The sequence below is a fragment of the Carcharodon carcharias genome, chromosome 4 (assembly GCF_017639515.1).
Source record: "Carcharodon carcharias isolate sCarCar2 chromosome 4, sCarCar2.pri, whole genome shotgun sequence".
NCBI lineage: Eukaryota > Metazoa > Chordata > Chondrichthyes > Lamniformes > Lamnidae > Carcharodon > Carcharodon carcharias.
Genome location: NC_054470.1, coordinates 594,388 through 614,949, shown reverse-complemented (window position 1 = coordinate 614,949; position 20,562 = coordinate 594,388). Strand labels below are relative to the sequence as shown.

At 45.2% G+C, this 20,562-nt stretch overlaps 1 protein-coding gene across 1 annotated transcript in view; it reads right to left on the bottom strand.

Moving 5' to 3' along the window:
* The window catches only part of camk4 (calcium/calmodulin-dependent protein kinase IV), a 300,351-nt gene extending 288,020 nt beyond the window's left edge, over positions 1-12,331 (bottom strand). Inside the window, exon 1 of the mRNA XM_041186348.1 lies at positions 12,191-12,331. Within this exon, the coding sequence (XP_041042282.1) occupies positions 12,191-12,297 (107 nt within the window). The 5' untranslated portion in view covers positions 12,298-12,331. The remainder of the gene's footprint in view (positions 1-12,190) is intronic.
* Between the last annotated feature and the right edge of the window lie 8,231 nt (positions 12,332-20,562).

Genomic DNA, 20,562 nt, shown 5'->3' with positions numbered 1-20,562 from the left:
CCATCTAGGACCCTCCACCCCTGCCTGTCTCTCCGTCCTCACCCCATCTTCCAATCCTAGCCCCAGCTGTGTATTCACTATACCCCCTGACCTTCCCCTCTCCGACGCTGAACGTTCAGTGCTTAGCAAAGGAATTAGTTTCATACCCTTACGCCCTCATCTCAATGAATTTCAGGCTCAGCACGATGCTGAACTCTTCTTCCGCCATCTTCGTCTCCGGGCTCACTTCTTTGGGCAGGAGTCCTCTCCCTGTTCAACGGATCCTTTTACCAACCTCCAATATTCTCCCTCCACCTGGACCCCTCCCTCTGGATTCTTACCTTCTCTTGATCTTTTCATTGAGAACTGTCGGCGCGACATTAGTCGTCTCAATTTCTCTGCTCCTCTCATCCATTCTAATCTCTCTCTCTCTGAACTTACTGCACTCCATTCTATCAGGTCCAACCCTGACATTGTCATCAAACCCGCTGACAAGGGGGGTGCTGTTGTTGTCTGGCGCACTGACCTCTATCTCGCAGAGGCTGAGCGTCAACTCGCAGACTTTTGCTCCTACCTCTCCCTGGACCATGACCCCATTACTGAACATCAAGCCATGGTTTCCAGGACTGTCACTGACCTCATCTCCTCTGGGGATCTTCCTCCCACAGCTTCCAACCTGATAGGCGCCCAACCACGGACGGCCCGCTTCTATCTCCTACCCAAAATCCACAAACAGAACTGTCCCGGTAGACCGATCGTCTCAGCTTGCTCCTGCCCCACGGAATTCATTTCTCGTTATCTTGATTCCCTTCTCTCTCCCCTTGTCCAGTTCCTTCCCACCTACACCCGTGATTCCTCTGACACCTTACGTCACATCAACAATTTCCAGTTCCCTGGCCCCAACCGCTTCCTCTTCACCATGGACGTCCAATCCCTCTACACCTCCATCCCCCACCAGGATGGTCTGAGGGCCCTTAGCTTCTTCCTCGAACAGAGGCCTGAACAATCCCCATCCACCACTACTCTCCTCCATCTGGCTGAACTTGTTCTCACACTGAACAATTTCTCCTTCAACTCCTCTCACTTCCTCCAAATAAAAGGTGTGGCTATGGGTACCCGCGTGGGCCCCAGCTATGCCTGTCTCTTAATGGGGTATGTGGAACATTCCTTGTTCCAGTCCTACTTCGGCCCCCTCCATCAACTCTTTCTCCGGTACATCGATGATTACTTCGGTGCTGCTTCATGCTCTCATCGGGACTTGGAAAAATTTATTAATTTTGCTTCCAATCTCCACCCCTCCATCATTTTCACGTGGTCCATCTCTGACACTTCCCTTCTCTTCCTTGACCTCTCTGTCTCAATCTCTGGTGATAGACTGTCCACCAATATCCATTACAAGCCTACCGACTCCCATAGCTACCTCGACTACAGCTCCTCACACCCCACTTCCTGTAAGGACTCCATCCCATTCTCTCAGTTCCTTTGCTCCATCGCATCTGTTCCGATGATGCTACCTTCAAAAACAGTTCCCCTGACATGTCCTCCTTCTTCCTTAACCGAGGTTTTCTACCCACGGTCGTTGACAGGGCCCTCAACCGTGTCCGCCCATCTCCCGCGCATCCGTCCTTACGCCTTCTCCTCCCTCCCAGAAACATTATAGGGTCCCCCTTGTCCTCGCTTATCACCCCACCAGCCTCCGCATTCAAAGGATCATTCTCCGCCATTTCCGCCAACTCCAGCATGACGCCACTACCAAACACATCTTCCCTTCACCCCCCCTGTCAGCATTCCGTAGGGATCGTTCCCTCCAGGACACCCTGGTCCACTCCTCCATCACCCCCTACTCCTCAACCCCCTCCTATGGCACCACCCCATGCCCACGTAAAAGATGTAACAACTGCCCCTTCACTTCCTCTCTCCTCACCGTCCAAGGGCCCAAACACTCCTTTCAAGTGAAGCAGCATTTCACTTGCATTTCCCCAACTTAGTCTACTGCATTCGTTGCTCCCAATGCAGTCTCCTCTACATTGGAGAGACCAAACGTAAACTGGGCGACCGCTTTGCAGAACACCTGCGGTCTGTCCGCAAGAATGACCCAAACCTCCCTGTCGCTTGCCATTTCAACACTCCACCCTGCTCTCTTGCCCACATGTCTGTCCTTGGCTTGCTGCATTGTTCCAGTGAAGCCCAACGCAAACTGGAGGAACAGCACCTCATCTTCCGACTAGGCACTTTACAGCCTTCCGGACTGAATATTGAATTCAACAACTTTAGGTCGTGAGCTCCCTCCCCCATCCCCACCCCCTTTCTGTTTCCCCCTTCCTTTTTTTTTCCAATAAATTATAAAGATTTTCCTTTTCCCACCTATTTCCATTATTTAAAAAAAAAACCCACTAGAGCTATACCTTGAGTGCCCTACCATCCATTCTTAATTAGCACATTCGTTTAGATAATATCACCAACTTTAACTTTAACACCTATGTGTTCTATTGTACTATTGTTGTTGACATCTTTTGATGATCTGCTTCTATCACTGCTTGTTTGTTGCTACAACCACACCAACCCCCTCCACCTCTCTGTCTCTCTATCTCTCCGCCCCCCACACACACACCTTAAACCAGCTTATATTTCAGCTCTTTCCTGGACTCGAACTCAAGTTCTGTCGAAGGGTCATGAGGACTCGAAACGTCAACTCTTTTCTTCTCCGCCGATGCTGCCAGACCTGCTGAGTTTTTCCAGGTAATTCTGTTTTTGTTTTGCTTCTATCACTGCTTGTTTGTCCCTACAACCACACCCGCCCCCCTCCACCTCTCTCTCTCTCTATCTCTCCGACCCCCACACACACACACCTTAAACCAGCTTATATTTCAACTCTTTCTTGGACTCGAACTCAAGTTCTGTCGAAGGGTCATGAGGACTCGAAACGTCAACTCTTTTCTTCTCCGCCGATGCTGCCAGACCTGCTGAGTTTTTCCAGGTAATTCTGTTTTTGTTCCTAATACTTTACACAGAAAAGTTCAAAACTGTTCAAAACATTTCTGTCCTCAACCTGCTGCGGTGTTCCAGTGAAGCTTAATGCAAAGAACTCCAAACAATGCAAAAACAAAATTACCTGGAAAAACTCAGCAGGTCTGGCAGCATCGGCGAAGAAGAAAAGAGTTGACGTTTCGAGTCCTCATGGCCCTTCAACAGAACTGATCATTCTTTACAAGGACAGGGAAATATAAGCTGGTTTAAGGGAGTGGCCGGGGGGGGGGGGCGGTGTTAGGATAGGAGCAGATTATCAAAAGATGTCACAGACAAAAGAACAAAAGAACACAGAGGTGTTGAAGTTGGTGATATTATCTAAACGAGTGTGCTAATTAAGAATGGATGGTAGGGCACTCAAGGTATAGCTCTAGTGGGGGTGGGGGAGCATAAAAGATTTTAAAATAATGGAAATAGGTGGGAAAAGAAAAATCTATATAAATTATTGGAAAAAAAAACAAAAGGAAGAGGGAAGAAACAGAAAGGGGTGGGGATGGAGGAGGGAGTTCAAGACCTAAAGTTGTTGAATTCAATATTCAGTCCGGAAGGCTGTAAAGTGCCTAGTCGGAAGATGAGGTGCTGTTCCTCCAGCTTGCGTTGGGTTTCACTGGAACAATGCAGCAGGCCAAGGACAGACATGTGGGCAAGAGAGCAAGGTGGAGTGTTAAAATGGCAAGCGACAGGAGGTTTGGGTCATTCTTGCGGACAGACCGCAGGTGTTATATATTTTCCTCTCCTTGTAAAGAAAGATCAGTCCTGTTGAAAGGTCACGAGGACTCGAAACATCAACTCTTTTCTTCTCCGCCGATGCTGCTAGACCTGCTGAGTTTTTCCAGGTAATTCTGTTTTTGTTTTGGATTTCCAGCATCCGCAGTTTTTTGTTTTTAACTCCAAACAATAGCCTTGTTAGCACCGTACAGGTTTCTCCCCCTTCACTAAAGGTGCACTAAATCATAGCAGCTGCTTGCAACATTGCAAGAGTTCAACCCACTATCAATGTTAAGAGTTTGAATTAAAGCACCAATACACTTTCTGCTCCAACAGAAAATATGCAGACTGCACTGCCGCTGTTTTAGTAACCAACTGGAAATTTCCTACCATTTCAGATGGGTTAAGAGCACTTAAAAGTATGTTACTGCTTAAAATTAAAATGGCTAGAGAACATTGCACATCATGATGATAATTGCAGTATTTGTTATGTAATGTGGCACTGTGACAAATCACTGCCCAATTGTTGAGGTATCTTGGGCAGGATATTCCCGTTGGCGAGCGGGGGACGGGGCCCGCTCACCGACACGTAAAATGACGCGCGGTGACTTCAACTGGAACTTCCGACGTCACCGCGCACTATTTAAATTTTCTGGTGAGCGGGGGCACAGCAAAATCAGCTATGCGCCCTCCAGCCTGTCAATGGCCAATTGAGGCCACTGACAGAGTCATTTAACTAATTAATGGACCTGCCCATCCAACCTTAAGGTTGGCAGGCAGGCCAAGAGCCCCAGCGGGAATTAGAAAAAGCATGAAACCTCATCCACAGGCGGGATGAGCTTTCATATAGGTTTTAAAAAATTTTGTTAAAGTTTTTGTAAAAATTATGGACATGTCCCAACTCATGTGACTGTCACATGAGGGGACATGTCAGGAATTTTTTTTTTCTCTATTTTTAATATTTGTCACAAAACAGCCAATCTCCCTGAGGCAGCACTTAGCCTCAGGGAGATGAGTGCACTCTTTCGTGCGCATGCGCAAAAGAGTGCGCTCTCGATTTAGGGATATCTCCCCCACCCGCAACCCCCCCCCCCCCCCCGCCCCCCCCCACCCCCACCCACACAGGGAGCGCATAGCGCTTCCATGTGGATGTCACGCTGGGCGGGCCTTAATTGGCCCGCCCACGTAAAATGGCGCCACACCCCCAAACGGGGACGCCGATCGGAGGCGCTCCTGTACACGCCCACAATTCAACTTCACCCCGGATGGGGGGAAAATCCTGCCCCATGTTTCAGCTACTTCTTATCTCTTTCTGCAAACTTTTCTCTCTATCAATGACAAGGATTTCTGTCATCTATTTATTGTTTCTTTTGACTGCAATTTAGTCCAGCTCAATAAACTTTGTATTGGCTGAAAAAACAATTCTCAAGCTGTTCAGCCAATAAATAACCTGGCTGTACTCTGCTCACCAGTGTAGAAATTGAGAATGGAAATTAGATAACAGAGATAATAAACATGGTGAGGTTGAGACTAGATGTTCAAGCCTGAAGAAGGATTACCTAGAATGAAATATTAGATGCTAGGATCTAGATACTATTCACTGCAGCTGTGACCAGGAGCTCCGAAGGTTGTGTTGTCTAACTGGTGCCAAGGTTAAGGACATAACCAGTTGTCATGTCCTACGTAGGAACACTGGCATCAGTAGTCAGGGAAGAATGAGCTATTCCATTGGCATGGGCTCCACTTGAACCAGGCTGGGACCATTGCCCTGGCCAATCTTATAACTAGGGCTGTAGGCAGGGCTTTAAACTAACATGAGGGTTTGGGTGAATGGAGATTGAGAAATCCAAAGAGAAAGGTCCAGGTATCGGAACAGTTTGGCACTGTGGGTAAAGACAAGCAGTATGGGACAGGAAGGCACACAGAGTTTAACAAAAATTGTATATCAGTGAATAAGGTCATTGCAGGGAATAGAAGTTAAAAATGCTATAAAAGGTTCTTTATCTGAATGCACAAAGCATCTTCAATAAGATAGACGAATTAATGGCAAAAATAGAGGTAAATGATTTCAATCTAACCGCCATTACAGAGAGACAGTTACAAGGTGATCAAGGTTGGGAAATATATATTCCAGGGTAAATAAAATTTCAGAAAGACAGATAGAATGGCAAAGGAGGAGGGGTGGCCTTGATGGTAAAGGATGACATAAGGACATTAGTGAGAAAGACGCTGGCCTCAGAAAATCATGAAGTTGAATCAGTATGGGTAGATATTAGGAATAGCAAGGAGTAATTTATAGGCTCCCTAATGGTAGCTATACAGTTGCGCACAGCATTAAACAAGAGGTTAGTGGAGCTTGTAACAAAGGCAATGTAATAATTGTGGGAGACTTTAATCTTCCTATGGACTTGGACAATCAAATTGGCAGGAATGGTCCAGAAAATGAGTTTGTCGAATGCTTTTGTGACAGGTTCTTGGAACCAACTAGGGATAAAGATACCTTAGGTCTAGTATTGTGTAATGAAGCAGGGTTTATTAGTAATGGCATAATAAAAGATTCACTGGAAAATAGTGTTCATAATACCATTGAATTCGATGTTCAGTTTGAAAGTGACATACTCAAATCACAAACAAGAATCTTAAACAAAGCCAATTAGATAGGTATAAAGAGAGAACTGGCTAAGATTAATTGAGTAAACAGTCTTAAAGGTCTGGAGGTAAATGAAAGTGGGAAGCATTTAAAGAAACAATTCAAAATGTTCAGCAAAAATACGTTACAGTGAACAACAAAAACTCAGCAAGAAAAACCCATCCGTGGCTCACTCAGGAAATTAAGGATAGTATTAGATTAAAAGCTGAGGCCTACAATGTTGCAAAAAGTAGTAGCAAGTCTGAGGATTAGGAGTGTTTTAGAAACTAGCAAAAAGCCGCGGAAAAGGTGATAAAAAGGAAAAAAATAGAATATGAGAGCACTAACCAGAAATATAAAAACGCATTGTAGGAGTTTTCTAAGTATATAAAAAGGAAGAGGACAGCTAAAATAAACATTGGTCCCTTAGAAGCAAAGACAGGAGAAATTGTCATGGGAAATGGCAGAGGCATTGAACAAATGTTTAGTATCTGTCTTCACAGTAGAAGAGACAAGTTTCATACCAAAAATAGATGGTAACCAAGGGGCTAAAAAGATGAGGAATTACGAAAAGTAATATCAACAGAGAAAAGGTATTGTAGAAACTTAAGGGACTAAAATCCAACAAATCCCCGGGACCTGCTGGCCTACACCATAAAGTTCTAAAAATGAGAACTGTAGGGATAGTGGACGTGCTAGCTATGATTTTCCCAAATTCTTTAGATTCAGGAACGGTCCCATCAGACTGGAAGATGGAAATTTTACACCGCTTTTCAAGAAAGGAGGGAGAGGTCAATTACTCTAACATCAGTTGTTGGGAAAGTGTTCTAATTTATTACTAACAAAGTCTTAACCATTTTTCTAAAGGCAAGTCCTGTTTGATAAATTTATTACAGTATTTTGATGATGTAACTAGTAGGGTAGATAAAGGGAAACCGGTAGATGTACTATAGCAGGCTTTCCAAAAGGCATTCATTAAGGTGCCACACAAAAGGTTCATAGTCAAGATAAGGGCTCATGGAGTTGAGGGCAATATATTAGCATGGATGTGAGCATTGGTTAACAAATAAAAAGCAGAGATTGGGCATCAATGGGCTTTTCAAATTGGCAGGCACTGAATAATGAGGTGCCGGCAAGGATCAATGCTGAGGCCTCAGTATTTACAATCTATGTTAATGACTTAGATGAAGAGACAGAGAGTAATGTATCTAAGTTTGCTGATGATACCAAGCTAGATGAAAAGGTGTGCTGTGGGGAGGACACAGAGAGGCTGCAAAGAGGTATAGAAAGGTTAAGTGAGTGGACAACAAGATGGCAGATGGAGTATGATGTAGGGTAATGAGAAGATACTCACTTTGGTTGTAAGAATAGAAAAGCCGAGTATTTTTAAAAGGGGTCAGAATTGTAAATGCTCAAAGAGATTTGGGTATGCTCATACAAGAAACGCAGAAAGTTAGCATGCAGATTCAGCAAGCAATTAGGAAGGCAAATGGCATGTTAGCCTTTATTGCAAGGGGATTGGAAAACAGGAATAAAGGAGCCTTGCTACAACTGTACAAGGTTTTTGTGATACCACCTCTGGAATAATGTGTGCAGTTTTGGTCTCCACACTTAAGAAAGGATATACTTGCATTGGAGGCGGTACTTCAAAGGTTCACTAAATTGTTTCCTGGGGTGAGGGGTTGTCAGAGGCTGAGTAAATTGGCTTATATTCTCAAGAGTTTACAAGGATGACAATGATACCTCACTGAAACCTACAAAATCCAGAACGGATTGATATAGTAGGTGCTGCAAGATTGTTTCTGCTGGTCAGTCAAAAAAATGGGGGCACAGTCTCAGGATAAGGGGCCAATCATTTAGGACTGAGATGAGGAGAAAGTACTTCACTCAAAGAGTGGCAAATCTTTGAAATTCTCTACCCCACTTGCTCCATTGTTGAACGCATTTGAGACTGGGATAGACAAATCTTTGGCCTGTCAGGGAATCAACGGATATAGAGAGTGGGCAGGAAAGTGCAGTTGAACCCTATGATCATATTGAATGATGGAGCAGGCTCAACGGACCAAGTGGTCTACATCTGCTCCTATTTCTTGTGTTCTTGTGTAAAAATATATATATGAATTAACTGTTGACTGAGATGACTGATGGACTGAAAAATGATGTGATGCTTTGTTCTATATGTATCATTATAAATAAATCCATTTCAGATGTATAAGATAACACAGGTGGAAGTGTAAATTCACTGACTCCCCAGTCAGCAGTCATATTAGGAGCATGGTCAGAGCATTAGTGCGACATTGTTGCAGCTCTGTCGCCAATACATGCTCCTTTCAAGAAAAGCTTCCTACTGGGGATATGAGCATCCTTTATAACCATATAACTGTGATGGTCCATGTGCTTTTAGGGGGAAAAAACTATATTTTATGTTAGGATGTTGGTCCCTTTAGGTTTCTCGAGGAGTTGATTTCTAGTAAAGCACCTGGCTTCCAGTATATGATTATGGGACCAAGTTGCCTGGGAGATAAACAATAAAATAGTAAAGGATCAGCAAGAAGGTAATTACAGGCATGAATGATTGTGGATGTGACTCTGGCCTAAAGCAGCGTTTTTAGTTTTAGAGCAAGGAACATCTCTGTCTAGCAGAGATCATTTGAGATTTGTTGTGCTAGCTAAAAGAGTTTAAAGCTCTTGCTAACTGAAGGATTCCTAACAGTGAATTAGACTTCTAGGATAGCCAAGAGGGAAAGAGTTTTAGATGCAAGACTCCAGGATTAAAGGATATTAGAACCAGGAGAGTTCTGATCCGAGGTGGCTATACTTAAGATGACAGCAACACAGATGTTGAACTGGGAGTCTACAACTCCCTGTTGGAGGTGATGTGAAGGGACAACCTCAGCAGATGTAAGTGGAAGGCCCAAGAAATCTCTTAAAGGAGTCTTAGAAGCAGTATTCAGACCAAGTGATTAATCTTCCAAATTGTGATAAGTGCTTGACTTGAGTTTTGGGGGTGTAAAGCAATTGGATGTAGAAGGAATTCTGAACTGAGAAGTTTGGTTTAAAAATTAAGTAACTGTGTTCATTGCACTTTTAATATCTTTAATGTTCATTTAAGATAGAATGACCATAGAACATAAGATTTAGGAACAGAAGTAGGCCATTCAGCCCATCGAGTCTGCTCCGCCGTTCAATGAGATCATGGCTGATCTGATAATCCTCAACTCCACTTTCCTGCCTTTTCCCCATAATCCTTGATTCCCTTACTGATTAAAGATCTCTCTCCGCCTCCAATATATTTAACGACCCAGCTTCTGCAGCCCTACAGTTTCTACAGTGTAGTTATGAATATTCATGTTCATTGATTTTTGCTTTGTAAAATTCTTTTGATTTAAACTGTAGTCTTTATGACTTCATTCCTTTAGAAAATACTTGGGTTTTCGGATTCTAAAAATAAATAAGCATGTCATTGGTCTCTACTGAGATTAAAGCACAACCTTGCTAAAGACGAGATGCGGATATTAATCTTAAGAAACAATGAAAAAGGTAATATAGTGTAGTCATTTGCAAAATCAGGTGGAGGTCCCAGCCAGTTTATGGTCTAATATTTAAATTGCATTTAATAAATGAGCTATAGGAACATGACATTTACATATTTTAATGAAAAGCTTCTTTAAAATAATTTATTGATCAAATTACCTTTGCAGCTTAGACACCTGCCTCAACAATTATTAAACAATTTTCATTAACTGAATTTAATTATATTGCAGAGGATAAATCAAGGATTTTTCCACTGAAATTGTGTTGCCTGAATCTACTTTACATATGATTTAACATTTAAAAACTAGTTCAAAATGCATACTGTGTAATGGTAGTCTTCCTGTAAAAGAATGTGTGTGGGTAGCATTTGGTGTAGGCACTGTGGTTATTGTGTCAACCTTCAATGTAAAGCTCTTCAGAGTTAATGAGATGTATTTTTACATTCTCCAACAAAACCCTTGAATATGACTGGCTGACTAGGGCTTGCATGGAAATACACTTCTATTGTTTCCTGCTAATGTGCAGATGTGCAATAGCCTACAGTAAGTGATGTCAGAGAACATTTGAACTAAACCTTTGCCCTTGAATGTCACACAATTCTATAGCAATACTGAGGATTTTATAAATCTACACAGATAATATAAAACAGGAGTGCAATTCAGGAACAAATGAATCAATGTCAGTGCTTGCTGGAACAGGATAATAACACCACAATGGGTGTAATTTTGTACAACTCATCTAACATTATTTTGTCTTTTTTGCACTTTATTTTTTATCTCCAGATTTATTTTTCATAGATTTTCCCATCAGCTAGACACTTCTCCAACTGTAGTCATCTTCCCAAAACCCCAGCCCACTAAATTCATAGCTTTTGCGAGGATCAGGTATCTGGTTGAAAGCTAACAACAATGATCTTATTCTTAGCAGGGCTTATCAGTGACAGCAGCCTAAGGATCAGTACCATCTGTTCAAAACCTGCATGTTCTGCTGAAGGGTCATGAGGACTCGAAACGTCAACTCTTTTCTTCTCCGCCGATGCTGCCAGACCTGCTGAGTTTTTCCAGGTAATTCTGTTTTTGTTTTGCTCTCTTAATCCTCTATCTGAATTTTCTTCCCTCCTCTCTTGTCAATCCTCTGTTGCCCTGCAATCTTTTCTCATATTTGAGCCCAGATAATGAATTTCAGCATGTTATTCAATTGTCCTCACCCAATACCCATCTCTACATTTTCTATCAACATTTTCTGGACAATGATCGAAAGTAGGAAACCCCGCCAACTTCTACCCCCAAGTCTGCTGTAGATCCTCAATTGCTGCATCAGCTACTTGCACACACTGGGAAGCTCAGTTCTGCATGGATCTGTACCAGACCATTACCATCTATCAAGTTATCAGAAATGAGTATCTAACCCTGATTCCAAACTATCAGTTTAAAGGATTAAATCAGGAACCAAATAGACCGAAACACAGAAAAACAGCTGCTAGTCGCCCCTTTGATCGTCATTTATATAAATGCACCTACTATGATGCCTCCCTCCCCATAGATAACGAGGGCCCTGGATGACGACTAGCACATTATTTTCAGAAGATAAATTAATCTTATGCTATGAAACCACTATCATGATTTGAAGCTTTTTGCTTCAAGTTGGATTCTTAAGTCTATGGAAGTTTTAAATGGGATAGCAATGTTACTGCAGCAAGACACTAACGAATGACACTGCATGCGGCTTTCATGTCGCTATACAGTACTGGGACTCACCAAAGCCTACCTCGCTTCTTGTTGCAAAACGTTATTCACATTTTTAAAATAAAAAATCAGAAACCTACATGACTAATCGATGTCTTACAAAACAGTGATATCACATTGAGAAGCGTTGCAATATTTATAGACTGCAAGCAACTCCGACGATGGGTTTAAGATGATAAACAGCCAATAAAGTAACAATTCAGTTCTTTGGACAGTCGAAGTCTCGAGTGCTCCTTTTACAGATGTCTTAAAGCCAAAACTATTCTTTAAATATTAATCTGCAATACTTCAGTATAACTCTCGACTGCTTATTCGTTTTGTATTTCAAAATTGAAGATTTATCTGCTAAATAGATAAACCGAGGCCAAAATGTCTCACTGCTGGAACCTTTTGGGTTTTTAATTTTAGTCGGAGGTTTACATAAAAGAGCAGCAGGTTGACATTGTTCTAGCACTGCCAACGCTGTCTTGTGCCTGCCCTGCAAACACCCCGGGATTGTAAGTGTTGCTTCGAGCGCTGGGTCGGACTGACATGTCCTGATAGAAAGTGGAAATAGCTGCAGACGTACCGTCCCAGTTCCGATTCAATCTGATAGTAATCTTCCAGGGCGCTCTCTGTGTTGGAGCCGTCGATCCAGTAACCACAGTCCGAAGCCGATTTGGCAACTTTCAACATCCTGGCCGCCTGCCTTAGTCACCGGTGAAGCCGAGAAGCCGCCAGCAGCCCGATGCCCTCCACCACCCCCTCCAGTTCCTCAGTCCCAGTCCCAGTCCCGCCTCAATGATCGGCAACGACCTCCACCCCCTCAAACATCTCAACACCCCCCGGGGAGGGGGAGGGGGAGGGGGGGATGCGCCCACACACACACACACACACACCGAGTGGACGGCGATGTGAAGTTCTCTTTCTGTTCCTAAAGTTCCTTGGATTAAAAAGTATAACGCAAGCAGGACAAAATAAATCTAAAAAAAAAGCCGACAAGAAAAGGATGCACAAACTTATTGGGAGCGGATCAGGGACCGTGCGCGCTCTGACTGAGTTACGGGCGCACAGGTGCCTGTCAGTCGAATAACCGCCGTACCGTAATGCACGGAGAACACGCGCCTTTTTTTTAAACCGTGCTCTTAGGTGTTATCTCACTCCTACATTTCTTTCAACGGTTTGTTTGGTGAGGGACGTGGTTCAATAACTTGGCCCTTGCACCCTGTAAAGTCGGTGGAACGGAGCAGGATGTTATTTTGGATCGGAAAAGGGGGCCGTTTCCAGCTGAGGTGTCGTCCAGTGCGCGCGCGTCCAACGGCGAAGGGACCGAGAATGTTCGGCCGGGAAGCGCTCAGGAGGAGGTGGGTTTCCAGCAAGTGTCGGCTCATTGACTCTGTCCGTACCCGCTTCAAATTCCTGGGTTCCAAACAGGTTTCCTTCTCCACACTGAATTGTTGTTTTATCGGCTACCTGACGTTTCCAGTGTATACAAAGTGCTCCCTTATCATTCAATGGAATAATCGTTTTGTAAGACTGGTAACCCTGGCAGAAAGCGGTTGGCAGAAGGATCTGGGGGTGGGGATTGGGGTTGGCTCCTATCTCCATGCAGCACATCAAGGTTAAATAGCGGAACATTACCGTACAGCAAGAGGCCATTCAGCCCATCGGATTTGCTCTTTGAATTTCCTCCACAGCCCTGCAAATGTTTCCCCTTCAAATAACCATCCAATTTCCTTTTGAAAGTTATTATTAAAACTGCCTCCACCATCCTTTCAGGCAGTTGTGATGGAATCCATGGGGCAGATTTTTCTGCCTGTCGGGCAGGTGGGCCTGACCCAATCTCCGGCAGGCGGGAAGCCAACTGTGCCAGCGAAGCCGGCCACGCCACCATTTTACATGGGCAGGCCAATTAAGGCCCACCCAGCGTGTCAGCCGGCGGAATGCGTTATACGTTTCCTGTGGTGGTGGGGGGGGGGTGGAGATAATATAAGTTAGTTATCTCCACCTATCACTGGCCCTCTATCCAGCTCTTCTTATCCTAAACCCCACCCCCCCCTCCCCCCCCCCCCCCCCCCCCCACCCCCGGCTCCAATAAGCCAACTTATATTTCACCCCTTTTCTATTTTTACTTAGTTCTGTTGAAGAGTCATTCGGACTCGAAACGTTAACTGTGCTCCTCTCCGCAGATGCTGCCAGACTTGCTGAGTTTTTTCAGGCTAAGAATAGATCCTTGGAGGATTCCAAAGTAATACTGAGGAAGCAAGAAGGAAAGGCATTTTTGGAGAGTCTCTGGCTATGACTGGATAAATAATAGAATCAGGCATGGGCAATCCCACTCATCTGAGTAACAGCTATGGAGGAGGATGTGTTAACTATGTTAAAAACTATGAACAAGTCAAAAGGATCACAAGGAATTATGAACAACAGTCAGGATGTAATTTATGACAATGATTAGAGCTGTTTCAGTGCCATGGTTGGGGCAGAAGCCTGATTCTGGAGGCTCATATATGGAGTTGTAGTAAAGATGGGCACAAAATTGGGAGGTGACACCTGTAAGGAAGTTGGAGAACAAAGGGAGTTTGGACATGGGGCAGTAGTTTGTAAGGACAGAGGGGTGTGTAGTAAAAATTCATCTGCTAAACTAAAGCCTAATACTAAAGCAGCTCAAAATGTCTGAGCTTTAAAAGGAACCTTGTAAAAGATAAACAACAGGGAATGGATCAGCATAGCAACAAGGACAAGTCCAGGCCAGCTGGAGATCATTTGAACACCAATGTATATATTTTTTCATTCATGGGATGTGGGCTTTGCTGGCAAAGCCAGCATTTATTACCCATCCTAATTCCCCCGGAGAAGGCGGTGGTGAGCTGCCTTCTTGAACCGCAGCAGTCCATGTGGTGTAGGTACATTCACAGTGCTATTAGGGAGGGAGTTCCAGGATTTTGACCCAGCGACAGCGAGGGAACAGAATATATTTCCAAGTCAGGATAGTGAGTAGCTTGAGGGGGAACTTCCAGGCGGTGGTGTTCCCATGTGTCTGCTGCCCTTGTCCTTCTAGATGGCAGTGGTCATGTTTTGGAAGGTGCTGTTTAAGGAGGCTTAGTGAGTTCCTGTGGTGCATCTTGTAAATGGTACACACTGCTGCACTGTGCATCGTTGGTGGAAGGAGTGAATGTTTGTGAATAGGATGCCAAACAAATGGGCTGCTCTGTCCTGGATGGTGTCAAGCTCCTTGAGTGTTGTTGGAGCTGCATTCATCCAAGCAGTATTCCATCACACTCCTGACTTGTGCCTTGTAGATGGTGGACAGGCTTTGAGGAATCAGGAGGTGAGTTGCACCCCATGGATTCCTAGCCTTTGACCTGCTCTTTTGGCACAGTTTTAATGTGGCTATCCAGTTCAGTTTCCGGTCAATGGTAACCCCCAGGATGTTGATAGTGGGGGATTGGGCAATAGTAACGCCATTGAATGTCAAGGGGTGATGGTTAGATTCTCTCTTATTGGAGATGGTCATTGCCTGGCAATTGTGTGGCGCAAATGCTACTTGCCACTGGTCAGCCCAAGCCTGCATATTGTCCAGGTCTTGCTGCATTTGGACATGGACTGCTTCAGTATCTGACAAGTCACGAATAGTGCTGAACATTGTGCAGTCATCACTTCTGACCTTATCATGGAAGGCAGGTCACTGATGAAGCAGCTGAACATGGTTGGACCAAGGACACTACCCTGAGGAACTCCTGCAGTATTGATCTGGAGCTGAGATGACTGACCTCCAACAACCATAACCATCTTCCTTTGTGCTAGGTATGACTACAACCAGCAGAGAACTTTCCTCTGATTCCCATTAAATCCAGTTTTGCTAGGGCTGCTTGATGCCACACTGGGCAGAATTTTGAGGACGGCGGGCCCAGAAGAGGTCCGGAAACGGCCCTACACCCGCGATCGACCCCTGAACGCGGTTTGACACTAGCGGGACAATTAAGGCCCACACATTGTGAAATGCGGCTCCTCATCGGTCAGGAAGGGGCAAGCGGGGCCGGGTGCCTGTCAGCTGCCGGGTCCAATGGCGAACTGGCAGCCAGTTTAAAAACAGCCCATACAGCCCCGGAAAAACATGTCCTCTTCATCTTCAACATTGAAGTTATGGAGTTGAGTGGGGCTGGACATGGCTGGCAGGAGGGCAGGTCAAGTGGACACTCAGCCCACCTCTTTCAGAAGAGCGCCTCGAAGTCCCCCTGGAGAAGGTGGCTGTCAGGAGGGACACCACAGCTCATAAAGTGGGCATGGGAGGAGGTTGCAGCACTGATTAGCATGATGTGGTGCAGTGCACCTGGGTGCAATACCAGAAGCGGTTCAATGACCTACTACACTCAGCAGGGGTGTGTACGATGTTGGCATGGATCACTGCATAAGTATTAAGGTGTGGCCATTCCCTGTGGACTTCACGAGGGTTAGAGTCTGAGTGCCAATTGTCAGTGACAAGTTGGCCAACGGGTGCGCCCTGACTGCTTGGACTGATTAACTTGCGGCTCAAGGGCCACAACTCGGATGTGCCCTGAAAGCTGTTCCTCAGCTGGGGTTGGCCAGGCTACAATGGCACTGCAGGTAGAGAGTGGACTAATCAATTCTTCGCTGTTCTTTCAGGAAAAGGCAAGCTATAACCAATTGGAGAGGTCACGGACAGGTAGAGACCTGCGCAACGTGCTGTTGCTGACCAGGTTCAAGCAGGACGCCCTTGAGCTGGAGAGCCGGCATGCTCCACGTGTAACCTGGCGTGGAGAGGCGGGGATGCCAGACAAAGCTAATAAGGCAGTGGACAGAGGTGAGAGTTTCAGATTGCGCAACTATTCTAGTGTAGTCTCTTCACTGTTGGGAGTGTCAAACCTGGAGGTCCCATTGATCATTGAAAGATGATGGCACCATGATGCAGATCTCCATTGTCTCACCAGAGTACAGTGACAAAATGTTGACTTTAACTAATGACATCATTGTCCTTGTCCTCCCTTAGATTCACCAGCACGCAGTCGCTCTCTGCACCCCAAAGGGCCACCCCTGACACCAGAGGACTACTGGGCTTCATTTGCATCTGCATCACACCCACTCTCTGAACCAGGCACCAGCACAGATAGCAGCACCTCAGTGGACATTAGATCGGCGGCTAGAATGTCGGTGCACAATGGTGAGGGCACTTCACACTCGCTTGAGGTGCAGGCGGAGGCAGAGAGTGCTCAGGGCGCCAGTAGTCAGACAACTGCTAGGGACTGGGACGATGCTCAGTTGAAGGTGGTTGATGAGCCTCTGGAGTCATCCATTAGGCAGCAGATGCTGGATGTCCAGCAGGATGTGCACTCGGAAGCATAAGTTAAAGGCACCATGAGCACAAAAGGAACAGTTCACGGGTGATCTTCTGTTCATTTATGTTTGGTTTATATGTCTGCCGGTGTGTACATCAGCACCAGTATTAGTAATGTCATTATATATTCAATGTGATAACAACATTAAATTTGCTTTGGTTCTGATGGCCTGAGTATGCTGCACCCTTTTTCTTCCTGGTGCAGGGTATGCCAATATGTGATGCTGGATGTGAGTGGCTGGATGCTTTATTGCACAGGCATTGAGTGGACTTTGGGTGCAAATAAAAGGGTAATTTCAGACATCCGGGATGGAGGAGGCAGCCCTGGCATGAGGTGGAAACAGATCTTTGGTAGCCGAGTTGAAAGAGCATTGGATCAATGAGTCCCTGCCTCCCAGGAGGTTACTGAGGTCTGCCTCCACGCCCTCAGCGTTCTCCTTACTGCACTCCTTTTCTGATTCACTACTGGATTCATCATCTGTGGCCTGTGCAGCGGCGTCAAAATCCTCTACCTCCAGTGGGTCCGCCACTTGCCTGTGCCAGATTGTGGCGAGCGCAACCTGCAACCACTATCAGTGACACTGGCTCTTGGGGTATCGTAGCATACCCCCTGAACGGTCCAGGCATCAGAAGCGTATCGTAACAATACCTGGTCCTCTCTACCACTGCCCTTGTGGAGGCATGACTTGTACTGCTGCTCTGACTCTGTTCTTGGGTGGCAGAGAGGCATCGTGAGCCACTTCTTCAATGGATAGCCTTTATCACCCAGCAGCCATCCATCCAGTCGGGCTGGAGCACCAAATAGTCTCAGCACCTGGGAGTGTCTCAGGATGTACATAACAAGGGAGCTGCCAGGGTACCTTGCACAGACTTGCAGAATATGCATCCTGTGGTCACACAGTATCTGCATGTTCATGGAGTAGAATCCCTTCCTGTTGACGAAGACACTCAGCTAACCTGCTCGCGCCTTTATGGCCACACGTGTGCAGTCGATGGCACCCTGGATGTGGGGGAACTCAGCAATCACTAGAGCCTCTGGCTCGCCTCGTATGTATGGTAAAGAATAAAGGTCAGTACCCACCTGAACAGAGCTTCTGTCATCAGCTTGATGCAACTGTGGACAGCTAATTGGGAGACTCCACACAGATCCCCCACTGACCCCTGGAAAGAGCCGGAGGCATAGATGTTAAGGGCCACTGTGATCTTCGGAGCCACTGGCATGGGGTGTCCAACCACACAGTCGGAGTTTATCTCAGGCCCAATCATCTGACAAATGGAAGTCACGATCTCCCTTGAGGCAGAGCCTCCTTTGGCATTGCACCTCAGACATATTAAGGCATTGCCACCTGGAAACCCTGGCAGCAGGATAGAAATGTAAATTGTTGGTAACTGTCTATTTAACACCAAGATAGAACGTGGTTAAGGATCTAAAGGATAGCTAATTAGAAGTTCTACCTGGATACAAGTCCCACGTGATCCACATTGCCATGGCTTTAAGGGGGAAAGAGTCCTTAGCAAGCTATTGAGGGATCAGATTACATGTTTTTTCTTAATCTATCTCCAAACCTCACAGAAAGGTAAATTTGCAAGAATCTGAGCGAGAGAGAGAGAGTGCAGAAAGATAGAGGCAGCCAGTCACCACACAAAACATGAGTGAGAGATTGCACTCAGATTGAAGAGATTGAGTTTAGGGGAGGATTTGAACATAACTGGAAGATTTGCCTAGCTTGGCTAGAGGGAAGAATTTCCAATTTGTCCCTCACCATGAAAGTCAGTTCTGGGACTAGGAGTTGCCTGGCTGGAAAAGGGAAAAGGAAATAAGCCATCGAGAGCTGAGAATAGTTTTGGACAGGTTCCTGGAGAATGAAGTACTCACTTAAGGGACAGAGTAAAGTGTATGGAGGGGGATGTTTCTGTCATTTTAAAAGTTAAATAGGGGATCTTTTCTGTAGTTTAGAGTATAAGTTGCCTACCAAATAATGTTTAGACATTGTTGTTTTCAGTTTATTACAGTAAAAGTCTTAAAACTTGAAATCTTGTCAGCCACTGGAAATTTGATTATCTTTCTAAAAGTTAACAGTCTCTACAGGGATCACAATAGTGATACCATGTGGATAGCTACCAATTTTCCTGTTGGGAAACTGGGAATGTACAGTAGTTGTTCTGTAAGAAAATAAGTATCTGAATGGCTTGTCAAAATCTAGACAACCAAAAGGGCATATGGCTATGCACACTGCAGGACCTATTTTCCATGTTTTCTGCACTAGGAACAAAAAAAGAGCAGTCATCCATTTAAGAACATCTTTCCATTATAGTATTGTGCGTGTGATCAGACAAAAGCAATGGAAGCAATGAAAACAAAGTAATAAAAATGCAAACAAAGCACTGAGATTCCTTTCTAGAGGAATAGAATTGAAGATCTGAGAAGTCAACAGAGGGCGCTGGTGAGAATTGACAAGCATTTTGGGAGAAGTCACCGCAGACACCGCGATTCAGGAGGGAATCGAGGAGGACCCACTGTCAAAGAATGGAATAGCCCCAACCATTAGATTGCTGGAGTGTTTCCATCCCTCCCTCCTCGTCAAACCAAAAAAGAGAGAGAGAGAGAGGAAGAGGCAGTGCCTTCAGAAGTGCACCAGATTTGCGAGGGACACTTTTCTGAAAGTGGATTTTAAAGAAAAGCGGCTGATTAGTGTGTAAATCCTGGTGAGTTTTCTTTTTCAATCTATTAAAGTTATTCATTGTTTAATACTGAGGTAGGAGCTAAAAAAAAGTATAGAGTAGTACTGTACAAGTACAATTAGTCAAGAAACAAGGTTCCTAGCTAACATAAATAAGGTCCCTAGCTAGCGTTTTTTTAAGGGAGTAACTAGCTAAATTGAGAGGGGCATCAAGGCAGGAGATCTCAGACCCGTGATATGCTCCTCCTGCAAGATGTGGGAAATGAGGGACGCTTCCAGCGTTCCTGTTGATCATGTGTGTGGATGGTGTGTCCAAATTCAGCTTCTAGCTAACCGGATTTCGGAGATGGAGCTGCGGGTGGACTCATTGTGGAGTATCCGTGATGCTAAGCAAATCGTGGATAGCATGTTCAGCGACGTGGTCACACCGCAGGTGAAGATTACACAGGCAGGAAGGGAATGGGTGACCATGAGGAACAGTAAAAGACTCAGGAAGGTAGTGCAGGAGTCCCCTCTAGTCATCCCCCTCTCTAACAGATATACCGCTTTGGATACTGTTGGGGGGATGGCCTCTCAGGGGAAAGCAGCAACAGCCAAGTTCATGGCACCGTGGATGGCTCTGCTACTCAGAGGGGCAGGGGGAAAACAAGTGGCAGGGCTATAGTGATAGGGGATTCAATAGCTAGGGGCACAGACAGACCCTTCTGTGGCCACAAACGTGAATCAAGGATGGTGTGTTGCCTCCCTGGTGCCAGGGTCCAGGATGTCACGGAGTGGCTGCAGGACATTCTGGGGAGGGAAGGTAAGCAGCCAATGGTTGTGGTACACATTGGTACCAATGACATAGGTAAACTAAGGGATGAGGACCTGCAAGCTCAGTACAGGGAGTTAGGAGATAAATTAAAATGCAGGACCTCAAATGTA